Here is a 21,844-nt window from a genome sequence, read left to right on the forward strand (position 1 = left end):
GGGGAGGGAAATGGTGATGTCAGCAGTTACTGCCCCAATTTTGCTTCTAACAGTAAGAATGAAGAGCAGCATCACAGGGCAGCACCATTTTGTGTGTGACTGCCCTGTGACCTGCTACCACCAGCAGTTACTGCATCAGAGGCACAGCTTGTTTACAGAGGACCAGAACACAGTGGACTCAGCAGCATTTTTTGTGAATAACATTCTTGCCATCCCCCTTCCCCCACCTTAATCCCTGTCCTGTCAGCTGCCCTTCCTGCTCTCTCCAGGTGTCACCTCCCTCTCTGCAGGCTGTGAGTGCAGCTTACTGGAGATCACAGGGACTGTGTGTGAGGGGGAGGGGGAGACATGGCAGGAGAAACACACAGGGCAGCTTGAGAGGAGCAGAGGACATGCCTGCTTGGAGTACAGAGGAGCAGTGAGGGCTTCTTCTGTCCTGTGATAGAGAGCACAGGGCTATAATAAAATGGCAGCTAGTCACACCTACAGCAGTGAGTTGTGCAGCCCACAGAGGCGTGCCCAGCTCACTGCTAATGCTGCTGCAATGTTACAGATAGGGTCCGTGCTGGTCTATTATCTCCTATGTCCATGGGGTGCCGTAATCTGACACTGATAGGGCCCTGCTACTGCTGCAAAACCAAGATGTCAGCCCCCAGTGCATTCTTTAAACTCATATAACACATGAAATCTGTTTCACATGCATTTCAAACTTGCTTATAGCAGCATGTTATGCTACATTACAGTGATTTATTAATGACCTACAAACGCGGTACCTTCCCTTTAAGGTATGCACCCACATTGCTTTATACCAGTGCTGCTTAATTATTATGTGATTATCTATCTATCTTTCCATCTCTGTGTTTATGTGGTTTAAAAACAAGTTCGACCAAATTATGCGGCTGACAGGTTTCTGTCTGGATTCCCTAGCTTCCCAATGTTCTTCTACACATCCCTGGAGGACCATAATTCTGTAATATGTGGTTTTAGATGTGTGCATTAGCTGAGAGATATTTGCATATACCAACATGTTTACAAACAGTGTATCCCTCTGGATGTTGTTAGATTAATTAACAGATTATAGACGAGGATTAACCATGTTTTTTCATCTCTTCAATCATCCAGTTTATTGAGGACACTGAATGATTTTGTGAGAGACAATGTTCATTGGGAATTGAGGGAATTGACTGAAAGAAGTACAGGGCACTTAGGCAGTGCACGGAGATCTTTTATGTGGTTTGTTAGGCATAGAATTTCTCACTTTATAGTTTATTTGGAGCATTTTGACAAGTTACGGTAAGATAACTTAGCCGGTTTTCCTGCATTCCTACAAAAAACACACAGATAAAGTAGTGTGAAATCATATAGAGACTCATTGAAGATGAAGCTATGTCAAAGTGCTGTGCCACTGATAAGTGAATAGCAACTATACGTCATTGCTCCTGTTGTCTTTTGTATCAGTTGTGATAAATTTCCACCAAGAAGTTATGACTCGGCTCTGCTATATCAATAATTGATTTAGTGAAGTGTATAGACTACAAGTTGTAGCTTTTACAGAAGCAAAAACGTAGCAACAAAAGCTATTCTACATTATATGGTGACATCTGGCCAAATCCTCCGCTGCCACCTCATTACCTTCTCAAAGTCATCCTTGGCTGATGGCAAATCAGATGCTAAACTAGAGTCTCCAATACATTTCTCTGTCCTTTCACCATGGACCAGGGTGGTCTTCACAACTTTGCTGACATTACGTCCTTCCACAGGTTCAACTTCAAAGTCTGATGACATAACTCTTGGCTCAGTGAATGAGATCTGGTGACACAATTGTATTTTTTTTAATTCTTAGTGAATTTACTTGTTCTGCCCTGGACAGATATGCCTTTACCTTTAACAAGACATACAAAGTACTGTATCTCAGAAAAACACCAGAATGACATACGATGCAATAATAGACAGTAATGTGATAAGATCTATTACATTTGAGCTAAAGGGTTTTATCAAGACTTTGATATAGAAGTCATATCCTTTAGGTAGGTAATCAACATCAGATTGTGGGGGTCTACTGCTCCCACCAATTAGCTATCACCATGAAGTGTGATCACCAGAAGCACAGTGGAGGAGCCTGAACACCACAGCACTATGCACTGTGCAGTGGCCGTTCTCGGCTACTGGGTCTCTGCTCCCATTATCAGCAACAAAATAGTTGGTGCAAAATAACTACCTTCCATGCCTTTCTATTTTCTCATCCATCATTATCTATATATTTTACTGTCCACTAGTTGGGACCGTGAACTAATGGCGCTGTATTACCTCTGTATCATTATAGCAAATTTTCATGAGGTAATTAACAAGATAGAGGAATTTTATTGCGTGCGCAAGGATTCAAGTAAGCATATTATATGAACTTTTCTACTGATTTGCAAGCTTCTTTATGCTCATTCATATGTATAATTATTTAAAAATTATTTTCAGATTCCTTCCCATTTAGGCTATACGAGGGGCGATCCAAAAGTAATGATAATCGGTTATTTCTATTGCACACAGAAATTAAAATAAAATGTTTTCTTCTCTCTTAGGTACCCACTAGTCCAGGAAAAAAAATCACTTAAATAGACCACGATTCCCGGGAGCTACATTCATTTGAATATGAACTGCCGAGGAGTGAACATCAAAATGGAAAAAAACGAGCTCAGAGCTGTAATCAACTACCTCTGCTTGAAAAAAATGACTACCAAAGACATACACAGCGACTTGGTGGAAACATTGGGGGACTCTTCTCCTCCATATTCCACAGTTGCATGCTGGGCCAAGGAATTTAAGCTGGGAAGAACATCGACGGAAGATGAACATCGTGAAGGACGCCCATCCACGTCCCTCAATGAAGAAAACGTGAAAAAAGTTGAAGAAGTTGTATTGGCAGATCGAAGAGTGACTATCAGGCATGTAGCTGAGGTCACAGGGATCTCATATGGCAGTATTCAACGAATCCGTGCAAAAGAATTGCATATGAGAAAGGTCTCCGCGCGTTGGGTGCCAAAAATGTTAACCGACAAGCAAAAGAAGAAACGAGTTGACATTTCAATAGCAAATCTCGAAAAGTTCCAAGCAGACAAGGAAAATTGTTTGTCACGTTTTTTGACCATGGACAAGACCTGGATCCACCACTTTGATCCCGAAACTAAACAACAATCGATGACGTGGAAAAGAGCCGACGAACCGATGCCGAAGAAATTCAAAGTGTCAAGCTCAGCAGGGAAGGTTATGGCGTCTGTTTTTTGGGACGCTGAAGGAATTATTATGGTGGACTATTTGGAGAAGGGAGCCACTATTACGGGCTCCTACTACGCAGAACAAATAAGAAGATTGTGGGAGGCTATCAAGGAGAAAAGGCGCGGCAAACTGCGGGCTGGAGTGCTGTTTCACCAAGATAACGCGCCGGCTCACAAAGCTGCAGTTGCCATGGCTACCATTCAAGAAGCGGGCTTTGAACGGGTGGAACACCCCCCCCTATTGGCCAGATCTAGCCCCCAGTGACTTCTTTCTCTTTCCTCGGCTCAAGGAACACCTCCAGGGCAAGAAATTTGATGACAATAGCGACGTGATAACCGCTGTTGGGGATTTTTTTGAGGGTCAAGATCAAGAATTTTTTCTAAGGGAATTCTAAGTTTAGAAAAAAGATGGACTAAATGTATAGACTTGTTAGGAGACTATGTAAAAAAATAAAAAAAAAATTTGACTATATTCATTGTGTTTAGTATTGATTATCATTACTTTTGGATCGCCCCTCGTATGTTGATTATATGATTTAGCGCAAATGTTCAAATGTACAACATTATTGGGAATTCTAAGTATTAAAGGGAATGGATTTCCAGAAAAAAAACCTCTTGTTTAACCCCTTCACCCCGAAGCCTGTTTTCACCTTCTTGACCAGGCCAATTTTTACAATTCTGTGCATTGTCACTTTATGAGGTAATAACTCTGGAATGCTTTAATGGATCCTGGTGATTCTGAGTTTATTTTCTCGTGACACATTGTACTTAATGATAGTGGTACAATTTCTTTGATATGAATTGCGTTTATTAGTGAAAAAAATTTGAAATTTGGCGAAAATTTTGAAAATTTTGCAATTTTCAAACTTATTTTTTGCCGTTAAATAAAAAGAGATATGTCACACAAAATAGTTAATAAATAGCATTTCCCACATGTATACTTTACATCAGAACAATTTTTGTAACATGGTTTTCTTTTGTTAAGAAGTTATAAGGGTTAAACGTTGACCATTTCTCATTTTTACAACAAAATTTGCAAAACCAATTTTTTGGGGGACCACCTCACATTTGAAGTGACTTCAAGGGGCCTAAATGACAGAAAACACCAAAAAGTGACACCATTCTAAAAACTGCACACCTCAAGGTACTCAAAACCACATTCAAGAGGTTTATTAACCCTTCCGGTGCTTCACATAAATTAATGGAATGTGGAAGGAAACAATAAAAATTTACTTCTCTAAAACAAAAATTTTGCTTTAGACTTTTTTTTTTTTTTTTTACTTTCGCAAGGGTAACAGGAGAAAATGGACCATACAATTTGTTGTGCAATTTCTCCTGAACATGACAATACCCCATAAGTGTAGAAAAATCACTGTTTGGGCACACGACAGGGTTTGGAAGGGAAGGAGCACCATTTCACTTTTTGAATGTAAAATTTGCTGGCATAATTAGAGGACGCCATGTTATGTTTGGAGAGCCCCTGATGTGCCTAAACAGTGAAAAAAACCCACAAGTGACCTCATTTTTGGAAACTAGACCCCTTTGTGAACTTATGTAGAGGGGTATTGAGCACCTTGAACCCCCAGGTGCTTCATAGAAGTTTCTAACGTTAAATCGTAAAAATAAAAAAATTTAATTTTTCCCACAAAAATATTTTTTAGCTCCAAATTTTGTATTTTCACAAAGGTAACAGGAGAAAATGGACCCCAAAATTTGTTGGGCAATTTCTCCTGAGTAGTCCGATACCCCATATGTAGTTGAAAACTACTTCTGAGGCACAGTGCAAAGCTCAAAAAGGAAGTAGCACCATATTACACTGAAAATTTTGCTGCACTTGTTTGAGGGTGCCATGTTACATTGGCAGAGCCCCAGAACAGCAGAAGCCCCCATAAGTGACCACATTTTACCAATTAAACCTCTCAATGAATTCATCTGGGGTGCAGTGATTATATTGACACCACAGATGTGTCACAGACTTTTATATCCTTGGGCAGTGAAGAAAAAATACTTTATACTTTTACCACCAAGATTGTGTGTTACCCCCAAGTTTTACATTATCACATTGGGAAGTGGGTAAAAATCACACCAAGATGTTTCCACAATTTCTGCTGAATGTAGAAATACCCCATATGTGGATGTACAGTAATAGTTAGCCATACGTAGAGACTCGTGAGGGACGGAGCGCTATTTGCCTTCTGGAATGCAGATTTTCCTAGAATAGTTTGCGGATTCCATATAAACAGCCCATAAGTGCTAGGAAAGCAGAATTCCCCCTCAAGGAAATTACAACGCTTTGGAAATTTATCTACAGATGTAGTGACAATTTTGACTTCATGAGTGTTTTCCAGAAACAAGAAGCAGTGGATGTTGCGGAGTGAAAATTGCAAACTGTCATTGCAGTGACCAATACACTGTAGTGACCAGTACATTATGCCCAGCTCATGGTTCTGGAGACATGCACCTGTAAATTAGGCAGGCTCTCATCACTACAGAAATGCCAAACATCTGGGCGTTAAATGTGGTTTAGACACACTGGGGCTCAGAAGGGAGCGGGCATTTGGATTTGAGAGCGGAGAATTTACTGAATTTCTTTTGGGGGTTGAGTAGCCATTTGCTTTTCCAGAGACTTTGTGCTACCAGTAATGTGGAAGCCCCTATATTTCCGTTAACAGATGACGGACCTGAGTGACGGCTTGCTTTTTTTGTGGATTCAGTTGAAGCTTTTATTGGTAACATTTTACATAACATTTATAATCACATTTATCCGATGCTCTTTGCTGGACATTTAGATTGAGATTTCCATCTAAATCTCTGTGAGACATGACAAATGAAACCCCCAATGGATCCATTCACTATAATGATGCAGCAGAGTTACTCTGGACTTGTGTCTGGCCTCTGTTCAGCGTTGTCCTTTTCAGAAGTGCACAAAACTGTGGCCAACGGCACTTTTATGCAATCCTAAAAAGAAGAACACCGCCGAATCACAGGTCCTATGGTGTCCACAGTGCCTCAATCTGCCTCATAATAGGGAATCTTCCGCTGGGGTACCGGCTGAATCACATATTTCAGAGGTTTACACGGAAATCCCAATGTAAGCGCTCAGCGTAGAGCGCAGGATAAACGTGTGCCAAGCCATACTGCGATCTTTGGGAGGCAGAATGAAAAAATCAACAGCATGTGAAGAATTGGTTCTATTTATTTTTTACGCCGTTCCTCGTGATTAGACGACTTTATTCTTCGGGTCCGTGCGATTACATAGATACCAGATTTATATCGGGTTTTTAATGTTTGGCTACTGTCACACACTAAAAAGACGCTTTTTATTGCGAAAACTAGTTTTTGCAATAAAATATATTTCGGCCGATAGAGTCATGTGAGGGCTTGTTTATTGCCGGACGAGCTGACATTTTTATTGGTACCATTTTCGGGCACATGACATTTTTTAATTGCTTTCTATTCCGATTTTTGGGAGACAGAATGAACAAACACCAACAATTCAGGAATCGCTTTTTGTTTTTTTATACCATTCCGCGTATGGTAAAATTGGTAAGGGAGCTTTATTCTTTGGGTCAGTACGATTACAGCGATACCTAATTTCTATCTTTTTTTTGTGTTTTGAAGCTTTTACACAATAAAAACTATTTTATAGAAAAATAATTATTCTGAGAGCTCTATGGTGGCTTGTTTTTTGTGGGACATGATGACGTTTTCAGCGGAACTATTTTTATTTACATTCATCTTTTTGATCACGTTTTATTGCACCTTTTTGTTCGGCTGTATGATGTTAAAGTATTGTTTTTTGCCTCGTTTTTTATTTAATTTTTTACAGTGTTCACTTAAGGGGTTAACTAGTTGGACAGGTTTATAGAGCGGGTTGTTACGGACGCGGCAATACCAAATATGTGTACTTTTATTGTTTATTTTAAAAAAAATTATTGGAAAAACAATTTTTTCTGTTCTTTATTTGGGGATTTAAAAAAAATATTTTTACACTTTTTAATATTTTTTTTAAAACTTTTTTACATTGTCCCAAGATGGGACATTACTCGCTTAATCACTGATCTGATGCTCTGCAATGCTTCTGCTCTGCAGAGTATCACATCGGCATCTGACAGGCAGGGAAGGAGGTGTCTCAGGTCCTGCTCTCTGCAGGCACTGCAAAGCCACCTTCCCTGAAGGACCCTACGGCCTTCTTGAGGCCGGGGTCTCCATGGAAACCATCAGGACAATGTGATCGCATCGCGTTGTCATAATGGAAGAGCGCCTGGAGCCCATTCCCTGTGCGATGCTCCTTTGTCGCTGTCACTACTGGCAGTGGAATCAGAGGTGTTAAATGCCCACAATCGGTGCTAGTACCAATCAAGGGAGTTGCTGTGGAAGTCAGCTCTCACACAGATATCATATGGGGAAAAAAACTTTACAGACATTCAAAAAAAATTAATTTAACAAAAAAAAAGCTAATTTAAACAATAGGTCATTTTCTTTACAATAAGAGTGTAGTAATCTAGTAAAATTTAATAAATATTCTTTACCAATTATTAGTGATCTATAAAGAATGTTTTCATAAAGACATAGCTGCCAAGCAAACAGCAGAAAAGCTATTAGACTCATAAGTCTCAAGTAAAAAGAGGATTAAAGGGGCTTTAAAGGCTCATTACAAATTTCAGCAACCGCTCTATGTGACTACAGACTTCCGAATCCTGGCAGTGTGCAACTTGCACACTGTCAGGATTCCACTCTATAAACAGCTGGAGCAGATGATTTGCATATCGAAATTGCGGTCACATACCAACTATCTTCTCACAATGCTTTATTGTGCTGACTAGCTTCTCATCTGCGTCTCTCAATGTCCAATGAAGCTCGTTGGAATGTGACTGCAAGTTTGAAAATCACCCGTTTGAGCTGGAATAGAGGGGAATCCTGACAGTGTGCATATTTCAGATAGAATTCAACTATTCGGAGTAACAGAGTGACTACAGAAATTTATTTTGAGCCAAGAAAACCCTTAAATAAATAAACCTGTATAATACAGCATATATACACTTCTTTTACTGATAAAATTCCAATATTTTTATATGACAAAGTGAACTGGGCATGTTGTACATGCAGTGGACAGCACGGTATAGATAAAGCTAAGCAGAATTCTATATAGGTTTGTTGGAAAAAAATCTGTAAACTTTGTATGATATTCATTGATATGCCTGGTGTTTGTATACATACGAGTCCAGCTGGTGTTTTCCTAAGGCCGGGGTCACACTACAACGTAATATGGACGAGTGCTAAGCGATAAAAAATCAGACCAGTATTCTTCTATGGGGCAGCTCACATAACCGTTTTTTTCCTCGGCCGTTTTCAGTGTGCGAGTGAAATCGCAGCATGCTGTGATTGTCACCGACACTCGGCAGAGTTTCTGCTCACTCGCACCCATATACGCCTATGGGTGCGAGTGAGACAACGCACATCACTCAGATATCATCCGAGTGATGTGCGTTATAGGCTGACCCTGGCAATGGAGGAGATGGAGAAATTCATTTCTCCGTCCGCCTCCTCCGCAGCTGTGCTCCGATCCACTCTGTGTGAGAGGCTCGGAGCACAGACGTATGACACTCGGCTGCTGCTGACAGCAGAGCCCGACCTGAGGGTCATTAGCATATCGCATCCGATGCTCTCATATTGGATGCAATACGCTAGTGTGACGCCGGCCTAACTCAGTGACTGACAGCTATCTCTGCATGCACAGTCCTATAGGGAAAACTGATAAGACTGTCACTACACCCACATACATAAATACACTAGGGATTTCAAGGAATAAAATGCAAGTTTTACTGAAACCTTTCAATTTGAGAAGCTCCTCCTGCCCTACAACATCATGTCTGCAGATCACATACTATTTTCAACATGGTAGGTTCCTTTAAAATATGCATTATTATTCATTTTCTTTACAAATCACGTTATTTAGTTGTGCTCACCTCGGACTGCTTGCTGTCACTTTTGAGTACGGTGCGTTTCATAACTTTAGATACAGAGTCTCCATCTTCTATAGTCACTGGTTCTTGGGATCCCCCCTGTGCCACAACTTCTTCTTTTTCTGTTCCATCAGGCAACACAAATCTTCTAATAATTTTCCTTGTGACCTGGAGTGATAAAACGAAAAGTCATTTTTACTTACATGCAGAACAGTAAGGACTGGGATATGTAAAGTCTAGAGCAGGGCTTCTTAAACATTTTCTGCTGGGACCTCATCACACAGGTCAAGAGAACAGGTTGGCGTCAATGGATAAACCAAGATGATGTTGGTGCCTCACTGCTAGGATCCCAGTACTAGGCCAAAAAAATATCAAAGAATGGGGCTCTGAGTCACAGGAATAAAGCTTAGTAGAACTCTGTCCTAATTGGGGAAGAGGTGTACATGCTCAAACTGTGCGCCATGCATTACCTATAGAACAGCTGAAAATAGAGCGCTGTTCTCACCTTTCTTTGGCAGTCCCATAGACTATGAATAGAGTTGAGGTCAAGCCAGTTTCTTGCGATCGGGCCCCCAGCGGTCGGTAAGTTACTTCCTATCTTATGAATTATAATTGGATTGTCAGATTTTATTGGACATTTATCCAAATAGGTGTATACCACCAGAAAACTGTAGACAGGTGGGAGTGGTGAAAAGGATGTGTGAATAAAAAAAAAAAATTCTTTCAAAAAATGTATTATTTATTTATTATGGACAGCATGAATCAGAGACTGGCTGCACAACTGCAGCAAGGGGTTTCTGAAAAAACAGTATAAAGATCCAACTGGAGACCATAAGAAGAGACTATAAAGATGATAAAATGATATAGGAAGGCACCTGTCAATCACGTGGAGCAGTGCTGGTAAAAGCTGTCCAGGTGCAGCACCGGACTAATCCGATATCTCCCTGTGGTCCCCATGCGGATCCTCAAACCAATTTTTCTCTGAAACGCTGTGGCATTAGGTGCCCGTGGTTTAGGCAGCATGAATTAACTGACAGGTTCTGTTTAAGGCTACTTTCACACAGCCGGTTTTTGCCTTCAGGCATAATCCGGCTATTTTTGAAAAAAAAAAAAATGGATCCACTGCAGATAGTAAAAAACTGATGTGCCGGATCCGTTTTTTTGCTGGATCCGTTTTTGTTTACCGGGCCTAGATTTTGGACTTCCTGTTTGGGGGAAAAAGGAGGGGGAGGGAGAGAGATATTGATTCATCATTTCACATCTCAGTTTCATACGTTTTTCGCCGGACAGTCGCTGGGCGTTTTTTCGCCGGCCAGAAAAAAACATTCCTCTGTACGTTTTTTCCGCCCGTCGGAAACAGTTTTTTTGCCGGATCCGGCAAAAAACAGATGAAACGTGTGGCCATCAGGCACAATCCGGCACCAATACAACTCTATAAGAAAAAAACGAATCTGGCACAAAAAAAAACGGATCCGTTTTTTTCAAAACTCGCTGGATTGTGCCGGACGGCAAAAACCTGATGTGTGAAAGTAGCCTAATCTTGCAGAGAACACAGGGGGATTTCCTCTTGATGCCTTCCATTTTTTAATTTCATAAAATTGAGAGAAGGGTTTAACAATTGTGCCTGGCTTGTTATCCCTGGTCTCCTAGCAGACACAGCAAGGAAAAGGGGATTTTTCTGTACATATTTGCCTAACAGACATGAATTTTAAAAAATGTAATGGGGAGAATTATTCAAAAGGGGTAATAAATTATTTCAACATTACATATAAAACCAATTGTTGCGGGAGCATCCACTGAGATTCAAAAAGAAGCTGCACAGCGAAACTGAGGCAGGCAGATGATCTCACTACAATTGGTTTTATGAATATTGGTCAAATAATAAATAGTGTAAAATGAAATATTTTGAAGATAACTGGAACCCATGGAGCATCACTATTCTGGGATGTGCTTGCTTTCCCTTTCAGAGCAAGGAAGGAGAGAGCAAGAAGTGAACACAAAGTGCTGGTGGAAGGGTTGAAGAGATCACACCTGTGCTGGCACTCTGGCGGGAGTGGGAATGAAACTGTTGTCATGTGCTTCTTTTTTTTTTTTTTGTTGACGGGGAGGGAAACAGAGGATCGAACCGTCCAGCCTCAAGCATGTTCCTGCTTGCAGAACTTTGTAGATTTTTTTAGGATTTGAATGATGTGATGTGGATATGTGGATATTATCGAGTTCTTAGAAAACGTATTTGTATTTTATTTAAAAAGGATAGTGTACCGTATTTTCCAGAATATAAGACACAGTTTTTTCCTCCAAAAATCTGGAGGAAAATGGGGGTGCGTCTTATAGTCCGGATGTACCTGCTGTGGCTTTGGATGGGTAGGTGGGTGAGCGAAGGAGCAGTGGGTGAAAGGAGGCACAAGCTTGCTACTGCAGCTAACACTTGAGCCCGATGCTAAAGAGAAATGATTATTCACTGCTCTCCACGTCCATGGGAGTGGAGATCAGTGAATATTAATTTCTCTTTAATAGCGGACACGCTGTTAGCAGCAGCTGCCTGCTTCCTGCACCGGCTGAGCTCTGAAGTGTGCCTGCTATTTAAGGGAATGAATATTCACTGCTCTTCATTCCCATGGGCATGGAGGGCAGTGAATATTCATTGATCTTTAATAGCAGGCACAGTAGTCGCAGCCTCCAGCTTCCTGCAGCTGCCAGGCGATCACGTGTGCCAGCTTTTAAAGAGAATGAATATTCACTTCTCTCCATGCCCATGGGAGTGGAGAACAGTGAATATTCATTCCCTTTAGTAGCAGGCACAAGTGATCGCCCGGCCATTGCAGGAAGTCTGCGGCTGAGGTTAATGTGCCTGTTATTAAAGATGCTGAATATTCACTGCTCCGCAAGTCCATAGTCCCAGCGTGGAGACCAGTGAGTATTCCAACAGCTGTCCTCTGCTTGCAAGCAGCGCATGATGTCACTGACATGTGCTGCTAACAAGCATAAATCAGCCGACGGCATCAGAACAGTATGCTACGAGGGAGCATGTTTTTTTAATGCTTTTTAGATGGAAACAATGCATACCAGGATAGGGATGAGGGGGGCATGCATACCAGGATAGGGATCAGGGGGTCATGCATTTCAGCATAGGGATGAAAGAACCATACATACCAAGACAGGGAAGAGAGGACCATGCATGCCAGAACGGGGATGAGGTAACCATGCATACCAGAATGGGGATTGAGGGGACCATGAATACCAGAATGGGGATTGAGAGGACCATGCATACCAGAATGGCGAAGAAGGGGCCATGCATACCAGGATAGGGATGAGGGGGCCATGCATACCAGGATAGGGATAAGGGGGCCATGCATTCCAGGATAGGGATGAGGGGGGCATGCATACCAGCATAGCGATGAGGGGGGCATGCATACCTGGAAAGGAATGAAGGGTCCATGCATACCAGGATAGGGATGTGGGGACCATGTATACCAGAATAGGGATGAGGAGGCCACACATACCAGGAAGGGGATGAGGAGACAATGCATACCAGGATAGGAATGAGGGGACCATGCATACCAGGCTTATACTGGAATCAACGGAAACCAAACAAGAGAAAGCCGAACATGTGATCATGACAATACAGGACAAGAAAGTATATAAAGATAAAATACCTTTATTAACAAAGTGGTAGAGGGTAACACCGCATACAACAGTATGCTGGAGTCAATAAGTTTTCCCAGGTCTTTGTGGTAAAATTAGATGCCTCAGCATATATTCTGGTCGGCTTATACTCGAGTATATAAGGTATATATATATTTTTTACCAGGATAGGAATGTGCGGACCATGTATACCAGGATAGGTATGAGGGGGCCATATATACCAGGATAGGGGATTTTAATGCAGAATTGACCACATTTTTGGCTTCAATTTTTTTTCTATTTTGCTCCTCTAAAATCTAAGGTGCGTATTGTGGTCCGATGCATCTTATAGTCTGAAAATACGGTATGTCTTTTATAGCATTAACAGTACTGGTTCAATAGTCCTAACAGCAGAAACTTTACAAATGCCTTTATTTCATATTACTTGCATATGATACCTTTTTTACGATAATATGGCCATGCTCATCTGTGTACTGCTCCTCTGTCACTGTTTCGGGTAGGATGTCTGCCATATTGTCTGACTAAAGAATAAAAAAGAACTGACATTCACCAAATTCATCCATTTTTTTACCACATCCACATTAGTAGGTGCATGAAACATTTTTTCTAAAATTAGCAATACAATTCTAAAAACAAATCTGAAAAAAAAGTGTTAGGTTCATGCATGGGACCTTGGTCAAAAGTGCAGTAGTCGACCCTGCATTGCATAAAGCTCTATAATCAGGATTAGGTTGGTCTTCTATCTGAACTTTTGAAGGTGAGTTGAAGAAGCTAACAATCAACTTTCTCTACTGGTATTGGTGAGGGTGCTGCTTACTCACAGAACTCGGCATGCATTAGTTGGGAATCATGCAGACAGCCATGTTAATCAGTAGATAATTGCATTGCATGGCCATCAAGGACTCCTTGCAATTGTAACCAGGACTTAGTAACTACTGGCTGAGGGACGTGCAGGAGTTAAACGCTGTGTACCTGGATTATCACACGGCGACGTACGACCCTGGTAGTTACCATCTCGTCCTCATCAGAGTGGGTCTCTAGCTCACCTAGCTCCTCTGCTAGCTCCTGGTGGAGGCATGGAAGCGGTACTCTTTTACAATACTACATCTTAGGCTTCCATAAAGAGGACCTGTTTATCGCCAGGTCAAAAGAGTTAATGCTCTTATTTTATTCCCATTGCTCCCCTGAGTATTCCGTTTTCTGCTTTTTTCCTCTAAGTCTACCAGATGCTTCCAGAGATATGGGCCTTTTAATAAAATGTCATTTTTGTGGTCTTCACCAAGGGGGTGTATCTCACAGGGTAATTATGCAAATCAACATAAATACGCACCCCAGAGATTCCTGTGAACAAAGGCCTATTAGTAAACACCATAAAAATTAGCAATAAAAAATAAGAAGGCCCATTAAAAAAGGCAAATTTAAAATAAATGGAATAATCAGGGGAGCAGTAGGAAAAAAAATAAGCGCAAAAACTGTCCAATTTTGACCCGGCGACAAGTTCTCTTTAAATTCTATGTAAAATTGTAATTTACCAACTAGTAATAAATCAATGGTGGGAAAAATACATTTTTGCCAATCGAAGGGTAAGGCAAACAATTATACCATTGTAATTACACACATACTGCACTTCTGTAATAGAAAACGAATAGTGTGACCAAGCTAAAACACAAGGAAACAAACCGTTGTGATAATGTAAAATATTTGCAGAAACTTGTTTCCATAATTCAAAATATGGAATTCAAGTAGAAGCTTAAAAACGTATTTCAAGCATTCTTCCAGAGTACTTCATTTATCGTTTGGTCATAAGTGTAAATATTACAAGGAATGATTTAGATAAACAAATTATCTTATTGTTAATTACCCCCTTCCCCACTAGCCGCTGCTGTATGTGACTGCGCACCCCTACCTCTCCACATACACTCTACAGAGAAGTTGGGGTCACAATGTTTGAGGAATGTGGAGGAAGCTTAGTAGTGTACATCACCATATTGTTCTTAAAACAAATGTGAAAAGTAAAAAAAGAAACATTTTCATTGAAAAATGTACACATATTCTACTTAAAATACCACTTATGGTCAAAGAAAAATAAAGAATGCCAGATATTTGATGACATATTGATTACTTGGCGGTGAACAGTAGGTATACAAATGAATAAAAAATAAATGGTGACTTTGTTGTGAAAGTTAAACATATTTAGGACAAGGCCTAAGTGGAAATGATCCCTGGTCCAATTTTTGGCTATGTCTTCTAATGAAAATACTCACCATTAATCACTACATGAAGTTTCACTTTATAATTTTTTTTAGAGTTAAGCAAATGGATACTCAGGACCATGGTCCAGCTGCAGTATGTGGCTACTGTACCAGAGCCTTGGAAACCTCCTCCAACCTGCCGGCATCCCCATACACTCTTCTGATTAGTAGACCTTGAACGTCATCATTGTCGAGGTGTGATACAAACAGTACATCACACCAGTTCTACTATTTAGAAGAGTCCACAGGGATGCCGGCAGGTAGGAAGGAGGCTATCATCCAGATGCCACAGACAACAGATATAGATGCTAGATTTGGGTCCTGAGAATCTTTTTTGATCAACTCTAACTATTCCTTTAAAATGTTCCTTTTTTCTATAGTTGTTCTATTCAAAATGGACACACTTCCCACTAAAAAGATGTCTTCCAGAAGTATTGCTATGAATTATTTTAGGGTAGCATAAGGACAAACATTCTTTTTATATAGCATAACCGTTCAATTCTACTGCCTACCAGCATACTACTGAACTTACATTACCAGTAGTAATGCTTACCTACTGATGATTACCTAAGCAACATAATTGCTGAGAACTACAGAGCATAACAGGTTGACATCCTACATAAGAGCAGAAGGGTATTGTCAATTTTGAAGGCTGCAAGTTCTTCCAAATGAACCCGAACCAATTTCCAGCAAAGCAGATGCTTCTTAAAGTGTATAAGAACTGCAATGAGTTTTAGAAGAATTTGCCTTTTAACGAAAGGACTTCTACATCACATAATAAATGGCCATCAATATATTACACACTGCTCAAAAAAGTAAGGGAAAAATAAAGTTAATCACACTTCTGTCCAGTTATGAAGCAACAATGACTGTGAATCAAATCTCTCCTGCTGTTGAGCAAATGGATTAGACAGCAGGAAGAAATTATAGGTAATTAGCAGGACAACCCCTATAAAGGAGTGGATCTGCAGGGGGTGGCACAGACCATTTTTCTGTTCTCATCCTTTTTGACTGTTTTATTCATTTTTGCATTTTGACATTGCTCTCACTCCTAGAGGTACAGTAACATGAGGTGGTGCCTACAACCCACAGAAGTTGCTCAGGTAGTGCAGCTCATCCAGGATGGCACATCAGTTAGAGCTATGGCAAGAAGGGTAGCTGTGTCTGTCAGCACAATGTCCAGAGAATGAAGCAGATACAAGGAGACAGGCCAGTACATCCAGACACGTGGAAGGGACCGCTACCTAACTCCTCCTTTGTTCAAGGAGGAACAGGAGGAGCACTGCCATAGCTCTGCAAAATGACCTCAAGCAGGCCACTAGCACCCATGTGTCTGCTCAAACTGTGAGAAGCAAACTCCATGATGGTGGTATGAGGGACCGACGTCCACAAGTGGGTGTTGTGCTTACAGCCCAACACTGTGCAGAGCCATTGCCATTTGCCAGAGAACTCCAAGATTGGCAGATTCAAGATTGGTGCCCTGTGCTCTTCACGGATGAGAGCAGGTTCACAATGAGCACATGAGACAGACGTAACAAAGTCTGGAGACACCGTGGAGAACGTTCTGCTGTCAGCAACATCCTCCAGCATGACCAGTTTGGCAGTGGGTCAGTAAAGGTGTGGGGAGGCATTTCTTTGAAGGGCCGCACAGCCCTCCATGTGTTAACCAGAGGTACCGTGACTGCCATTAGGTACCGGGATGAGATCCTCAGACCTTTGTGAGACCATATGCAGATGCACTGGGTTCCTTCTGATGCATGACAATGCTAGGCCGAAGTGTGTTACCAGTTCCTGCATGATGAAGGCATTAATGCTATGGTTTGGCCTGCCCGTGCCCCAGACCTGAATCTAATCAAGCACATTTGGGACATCATGTCTCGTTCCATCCAATGCCACGTTACACCACAGACTGTCCAGGAGTTGGCTGATGACTTAGTCCAGGTCTGGGAGGAGATCCTTCAGGAGAACATCTGCCACCTCATCAGGACCATGCCCAAGCATTATAGCAAGGTAATACAGGCACGGGGAGGCCACACACTACTGAGCATGATTTCCTTGTCTAGGGGCATTGCTACTGAAGTTGGAACAGCCTGTAATTTGATTTTCCACTTTGGTCTTGAGTATCATTTCAAATCCATATCCGGGTGGTGGATAAGAAGCCCAGTCAAGTTCCAAAGAAATTCAATCTGTCCCACAGCCTCAGGGTACATCAATGTCTGAACAAACTATCCATCAACATTTAAGAAAAATGTACGTGAATAAGCAAAAATCCTTCTGCCAAAACATCTTTGTGGAAAGATGAGACCAATATTGAGCTTTTTGGTAAAGCACATCATTCTACGGAATGAGGCCCACAAAGAAATGAACACAGTACCTACAGTCAAATATGGTGGAAGCTCAACGATATTTTGGGGTTGCTTTGCTGCCTCTGACACTAGGTGCATTGACTGTGTGGAAGGCATTGTGAAAATTGAAGATTACCAAAAGATTTTGGGGTCCAATGTGGTGCCCAATATCAGAAAGCTAAGGGGTTTGCATCATAGGTCATAGGTCTTCCAGCAGGACAATGATCCCAAATATACTTAAAGAAGCACCCAGAAATGAATGGAAAAAAAATCGCTGGAGAGTTCTGAATTGGACAGCAATGAGTCCAGATCTATTGAACACCTGTGGAGAGATCTTAAAATTGCTGCTGGGAGAAGGCACCCTTCAAATATGAGAGACCTGGAGTAGTTTACAAAAGTGAGTGAGTGGTAAAAAATTCAGTTGAGTGGTGTAAGAAGTTTGCTTATGGTGTAGGGTTTTGTACTCACTCAGCTGCGGTTGAGGTAGGCACAGGAAATGGTTTCATTAAAATTTCCAGGCTGGTTTATTACAACTTCATAGACCGCTCAGCTTATGCAAACAATAGACAGCCTTTTCAGGCACAAAGTTACAAAAAACAGAAAAGTAAACAGTCTACTTAATAGTGCGGGTTTGACCGCTCGGGTCATAGTCCTTCACCAAACACACTGACAGTCACAGACACTGAATGAGATACTTGGTCTCCAATTTATCTGCCAAACCATTCTCCCGGGGTGGGGATATGTGAGCAGTCAGTCCCACTCATCTCTTTGACTGCTAGTAAAACCCGACCCTGATAATCTCTATTAACTCTCTCAGCACTATATGTGCTGGAGCCGGCTTTCCCGGGCTTACATCAGCGAAGCTACCAACCTCGATGATACATATCTCCCTTCAAGGATCTGTCTGGCAGCCATCTTACAATGGTTATAGGAAGTGATTGATTGCAGTTATTTATTCCAAAGGGTGTGCCACCAAATATTAAGTTTAGGGTGCCAACAATTTTGTTCTGACCTTTTTGGGAATTTTGTGTGAAATTATGTCCAATTTGCCTATTTTTCTCAGTTTTGTTGTGTTGTTCCAAAACACACAAAGGAAATAAACATGTGTATAATAAAATATGTGTAACTGCAATCATTTTCTGGGACAATACTTAAAGGGCTACTGTCACCCCCCTGCAGCCGTTATAAACTAAAAGAGCCACCTTGTGCAGCAGTAATGCCGCATTCTAACAAGGTGGCTCTTTTAGTTTTGTGTTCAGGTATTACTAAAATAAAGCGTTTTGAAACTTTGCAAAAATACCTGTCTTTGTCCACGGAGGCGGGTCCTCAGCCCCCAGTTTGAAGGGTATTCTGCCGTCACTCACATTTTCAGGGGCTTTCGGCGCCGCCCCCTCCGCGCTGTTTTCTTTTCAAATCCAGTGCCGGCGCTGTGTAAATATTTGTGGGGCAGGCGCAGTAAGCTCTGGCGGTCTGACATCCCAGCCAGGCTTGGAGACTGCGCCTGTGCGGGCAGTGCAGCCACCCACCTCGGTAATCCCTGCCCCGCACTGTGTTATGCATTGTGCACAGTGCGGGGCTAGGATTCCTGGGCATGCGCACTGCGCTTCTCAGCCTGTCACCCAGGTCCCCCGCATCTTTATACTGTAATCAGCTGATCGTGCCTCCTCCTTCTCTCACTAGCAGTCGCCGGGAAAGAACCAACATTGGCAACTTGCCTGCTAGCTGGTGTGTGTTTTTTCTAGGTGTATTCTTTAGGTGTATGGGCTACACACACACACAAACATAACTAACGTAACTAAATTTCGCCACCAATTTAGTAACATATCTGTTGTGAATTCCGCTCTTGTGCTCCCTCCGGTGGTTGTAAGTGGCACTTTTGTGAGTTCTGCTCTTGGGCTCCCTCCGGTGGTTTTAAGTGGTATGGCTGCTCCTTGGATTTAGCAGTCTGCAGCTGCTAACACTGATTGTCTTTCTGCTCGGCTATTTATGCCTGGCTCTTCCCTTCAGCCAGTGCCACTTGTCAATGGCTCCTGGTTGGATTCACATCTCTCTTGGATTTCCCTGATATCCTGACCAGTTCAGCAAAGATAAGTCCTTGCTTTGCTCTTTTCTGTCCACATGTTGTGGACTTATTCGTTCTGTGCATTCTATGTTTTGTCCAGCTTGTCAGTATGGATTAATTCAGTTAAGGTGGAAGCTCTGAGAAGCAAATTTATCCTCCACACCTTTAGTCAGGTGTGGAGATTTTTGTAAACTCTGTGTGGATTTTTGTAGTTTTTAATACTGACCGCACAGTATTCTATCCTGTCCTATCTATCTAGCTAGACTGGCCTCCTGTGCTACATCCTGGTTTCATTCTGTGTATGTCTTTTCCCTCTCCACTCACAGTCATTACTTGTGGGGGGCTATCTATCCTTTGGGGATTTTCTCTGAGGCAAGATAGTTTTCATGTTTCTATCTTTAGGGGTAGTTAGTTCTCAGGCTGTGACGTGGTGCCTAGGGAGTGATAGGAGCATCCCACGGCTACTTCTAGTGTTGTGTTGAGCTTAGGGACTGCGGTCAGTACAGGTACCACCTCCTTCAGAGCTCGTCCCATGTTGCTCCTAAACCACCAGATCATAACACATATCCATACACCTAAAGAATACACCTAGAAAAAACACACACCAGCTAGCAGGAAAGTTGCCAATGTTGGTTCTTTCCCGGCGACTGCTAGTGAGAGAAGGAGGAGGCACGATCAGCTGATTACATTATAAAGATGCTGTAAGGCGGGGGGCGGGGGACTTGGGTGACAGGCTGAGAAGCGCAATGCGCATGCCCAGGAATCCTAGCCCCACACTGTGCACAATGCATAACACAGTGCGGGGCAGGGATTAACGAGGTGGGTGGCTGCACTGCCCGCACAGGCGCAGTCTCCAAGCCTGGCTGGGATGTCAGACCGCCAGAGCTTACTGCGCCTGCCCCACAAATATTTACACAGCGCCGGCGCCGGATTTGAAAAGAAAACAGCGCGGAGGGGGCGGCACCGAAAGCCCCTGAAAATGTGAGTGACGGCAGAATACCCTTCAAACTGGGGGCTGAGGACCCGCCTCCGTGGACAAAGACAGGTATTTTTGCAAAGTTTCAAAACGCTTTATTTTAGTAATACCTGAACACAAAACTAAAAGAGCCACCTTGTTAGAATGCGGCATTACTGCTGCACAAGGTGGCTCTTTTAGTTTATAACGGCTGCAGGGGGTGACAGTGGCCCTTTAAAGGGAATCTGTCACCCCAAAAATCGCATATGAGCTAAGGCCACCGGCATCAGGGGCTTATCTACAGCATTCTGTAATACTGTAGATAAGCCCTCGATGTAACCTGAAAGGTAAGAAAAACAGGTCATATTATACTCACCCAGGGGCGGTCTCGGTTTGGGTCCGATGGGCGCAGTGGTCCGTTTCCGGCGCCTCCTAGCTTCATATGATGACGTCCTCTTCTTGTCTTCCTGCCGCGGCTCTCTGACCTTTCCCGGCGCCTGCGCACTGCAGTACTTTGCTCTGCTCTCAACAGGGCAGACAAAGTACGCCTGTGCCGGAGCAGGAAGACAAGAAGAGGACATCATCGTATGAAGATAGGAGGCGCCGGACCCAGACCGAGACGCCCATCGGACCCGAACCGAACCGGGACCGCCCATGGGTGAGCATAATATAACCTGTTTTTCTTACCTTTCAGGTTACATCGGGGGCTTATCTACAGTATTACAGAATGCATTACAGAATGCTGTAGATAAGCCCCTGATGCCGGTGGCCTTAGGTCATATACAGATGCCCTTTAATTTTCTAGAACAATTTTAAGGGTGCCAACACTTTCAGCCATTACTGTATGACTGTAGATATAGAAATATATCTACAGTATATATAGAAATACATCTACAGTATATATGTATATAAATACACTGCATCTCTAACAACAGCAAGTACATTTGATATGCATTACTGTTGTCCGATCGTTTACTAAAATGTTTTGTTAGTAATAATATCTGATCTAGACCTGAAGGTACGGAGTGACACATTCCTCAATATAATTACTTTCTCTGTGAATAATATACATCCTGGGGCGTAAACAGAGCGTCTCATGAAGACATGAATGCATATTGTGCAATACATCTTGTTCACGCTTTGAATATGTTACAGGCAATGTGAAGGTGGCAACTATATGTAGAATGTATATTATATATTACATTAATGCTAACAAGTTGGGCATTTATACATTTATAAATTCTGAAACAATGTGACTAAGAGCAATCATGACATTTTTCAGATGACTATAAATCCTTTCAGGTTAGAGGCAAGCACACAGCTACATTAAGGCTTCATGATATGGCACCTGAA

At 42.1% G+C, this 21,844-nt stretch overlaps 1 protein-coding gene across 47 annotated transcripts in view; it reads right to left on the reverse strand.

The window, feature by feature from the left end:
- Window positions 1-21,844, reverse strand: part of ANK2 (ankyrin 2) — a 732,820-nt gene that overhangs the window by 21,680 nt on the left and 689,296 nt on the right. For 35 of the 47 annotated variants that reach the window (XM_069743800.1, XM_069743806.1, XM_069743797.1 and 32 more), the window contains 4 exons: window positions 13,850-13,942; window positions 13,315-13,398; window positions 9,236-9,400; window positions 1,633-1,809 (listed from right to left, as the gene is read on the reverse strand). In XM_069743800.1, the coding sequence (XP_069599901.1) occupies window positions 1,633-1,809; window positions 9,236-9,400; window positions 13,315-13,398; window positions 13,850-13,942 (519 nt within the window). The remainder of the gene's footprint in view (window positions 1-1,632; window positions 1,810-9,235; window positions 9,401-13,314; window positions 13,399-13,849; window positions 13,943-21,844) is intronic. The other 12 variants (XM_069743822.1, XM_069743818.1, XM_069743824.1 and 9 more) reach the window with 3 other exon arrangements.

This window comes from Ranitomeya imitator, chromosome 1 (assembly GCF_032444005.1).
Source record: "Ranitomeya imitator isolate aRanImi1 chromosome 1, aRanImi1.pri, whole genome shotgun sequence".
In the NCBI taxonomy this organism is placed as follows: Eukaryota; Metazoa; Chordata; class Amphibia; order Anura; family Dendrobatidae; genus Ranitomeya; species Ranitomeya imitator.